The 2,500-nt window shown below is 26.2% G+C and overlaps 1 protein-coding gene across 1 annotated transcript in view; it reads right to left on the minus strand. All coding sequences in view use genetic code 11, as the record gives it.

Annotated features, from left to right (window-relative positions):
• The window catches only part of ycf1 (hypothetical chloroplast RF19), a 5,637-nt gene that overhangs the window by 462 nt on the left and 2,675 nt on the right, over positions 1-2,500 (minus strand). Inside the window, exon 1 of the mRNA in view lies at positions 1-2,500. This exon is cut by the window's left edge and continues 462 nt beyond it; it is cut by the window's right edge and continues 2,675 nt beyond it. Coding sequence (YP_009272220.1) covers positions 1-2,500 — 2,500 coding nt within the window.

Raw genomic sequence — 2,500 nt, forward strand, 5'->3', positions numbered from 1 at the left:
ACCTATAGTTTGATACATAATAAACTGTCCGTCATTTTTTACAGATAGACGAAGGGGTTCGATAATTAATACCCCCCTTTTCATCAATTCCGTAAGAGTTAAATTCTTCTGAATTAGCATTATATCCAGATTTATTTCCTTATTCTGAATAGAGGATATAGTCATTTTTCTTGAATTTTTCAGTCTAAGCAGGAGACAATATACTTTTATATTATTGATCATTCTTTGATTCAAAGCATCATCCCATCTCAATTGAAAAAGTAAATATTTTTTCAGAAAGAAATCTAGTTCTGCTTCCGTATTGCTCTTGTATTGTTTTTTCTTTTTACGTTTTTTCATGTCTGATTCCGAATAATCTTCTTCAAAATCTTTTTGTTGAGTTGAAAGAGCAGATACAAGATTTCCTTGGTTTTGTGCATTTGATCTAAGATCTCTTTGGCCTGCGGATTCTTTTTGATTTTTATTCTTTAATTCAAAAGATTTTTTTTCATTTGATGGTCTAACCCCTTTTTGCTTTCTATTGATATTTTTATTTTCATTTATATTCAAATTTAAAAAAAGTAATTTGCTTGGTATAAACCACGGTTTCATTTTATATGCATTATAAAGAAGTACAAAGTCTGGGAAGAACCAAAGTTCCATATTCGATATGGGACGACTTAGTATTTCTTCATTCATTCCCATCCAATCAAAAAAGATTTTTTTTTGATTGGGTGAATTGATTTCTTGATCTTGATGAATTGTAAGATAAAAAAGATCTTTTTTATCAATTTTATCAATTATTTGATAATTAAAATTAACAGTCCCAGTCTTAGTATTTTTATTACTATTAGTATTGATCTTGATCCAGTCCTCAATATCGATTTTATTTCGAAGACAAAAATTGATAATTTTCCAATCAAAATATTTTCTATCCGGATTTCTTTCCATATACATAATATCATTTTTTTCTAGATAATTATTGATAGGGATATCCCATAGTATATCATATAATTTGTCTTTATATATGTTGTAATTATAAGAATTATCTTGATTCTTATTTACTTGGAATGGCGATACATAAATATAGGAGTCTACCTTATTTTCATAATTTAAAAATTTATAAGATAAAAGATTATATTTATAGTATTTTTGAAAATTATCTTTTTGATTTAGTAATGAATATACTTCGTAATCATTTTTTTTTTTGTAATGAATTAATTGGTCTTTTTCATATGAATCCTCTTTGTTTAAATCTTGATTGTGATTTGGATGCCATTGATTGATTCTATTTCGCCCGTTTTGTGCTATTAATTTAGACCATCTAATCTGAGAGAAATCGTATTGATAATGATTTCTTAACCAGTTTTTCCATTGATGTATTCCAGAATTCGGAAGTTTCTTATGTCTTAATTCAGCATGAATTATTCTTTGTGTTCCAAAATAATCTTTTATTGAAGTCTTAAGAAAAAAAGGCGTTCCGCGATATTGAAGAATAGATCTTAACTTATACAAGTTAAGAATTTTGGTTTGTGATAATTTGTAAAATACATAGGCTTGTGACAAGGAGGATAAGTCGAAAAAATTCTGTGAATTATTATTAATAATATGATAAAGTGACTTTTTTATAGTCGAAATAAAGTGAATTGTATTTTGATTTGTTTTATTGATTCTTTCTTGATTTGTTTTATTTTTATAAATGGATTTATAAAAATTTTTTTTTGTTGATTCAAGAAAAAGTTGTATATTAATTATGGGAATATTAAGCATAGATAAAAGCATATCGATGTATATCTTTTCAATGAAAAATTTTATAAAATAATGTGATTTACGGATTAATCGAGCATTTCTTCTTTTTAATCTTTGCCAAATATTTGTTTGTGGTTCGAATCTTTTAGCATTATAACTTGTCTTATTAGGACTAACATTTTTTCCTGGAATCACTTTTTTTTTCTCTTTTGTAATTCTTTCTATTTGATTTCTAATTGTGCTTGTTCTATTACTCAGATCCTTCATTTTTTTTTCAGTCAGTAAATAATTTGTCCAATCTGTAGATCGAATTCGACGAAAGGATTCATATTCATGAATTATCTGATTATGGGTTATAGAATCTTTTTCTTTTTTAGTTTCGTTTAATTTATTTATTTCTCCCAGTCGAAATAATAGAATTGGATTTACTTTTGAGAATTTTTTTTTTATTTTTTTAAAAAAAAGAATTCCTTTGATAATCCATTTTTTTGGTTTTTTTATGATATTTAGAAATAATTTTGTTCTTTCTTTTAAAACTTTTAGAACTCCAAAATACTTCTTTTTCCATTTTTTCAATTTTCCTATTTTTTTTTGGAGTTTCTTAAAAATAGGTTTAAAAAAGGAAGGCCGTTTTCGGGGAGAACCAAAGGGGAGTTCAGTTTCCATTCCCCAAACTGTTAAAAAGCAAAAATCATCTTTTTTCCCTTTCTTTTTCATTCGATCTATATGAGAAGACTGTGGCTTAGATCTATGCCAAGGTTTCAGGTAGAAA

The sequence above is a fragment of the chloroplast genome of Diospyros lotus (assembly GCF_014633365.1).
Source record: "Diospyros lotus chloroplast, complete genome".
NCBI lineage: Eukaryota > Viridiplantae > Streptophyta > Magnoliopsida > Ericales > Ebenaceae > Diospyros > Diospyros lotus.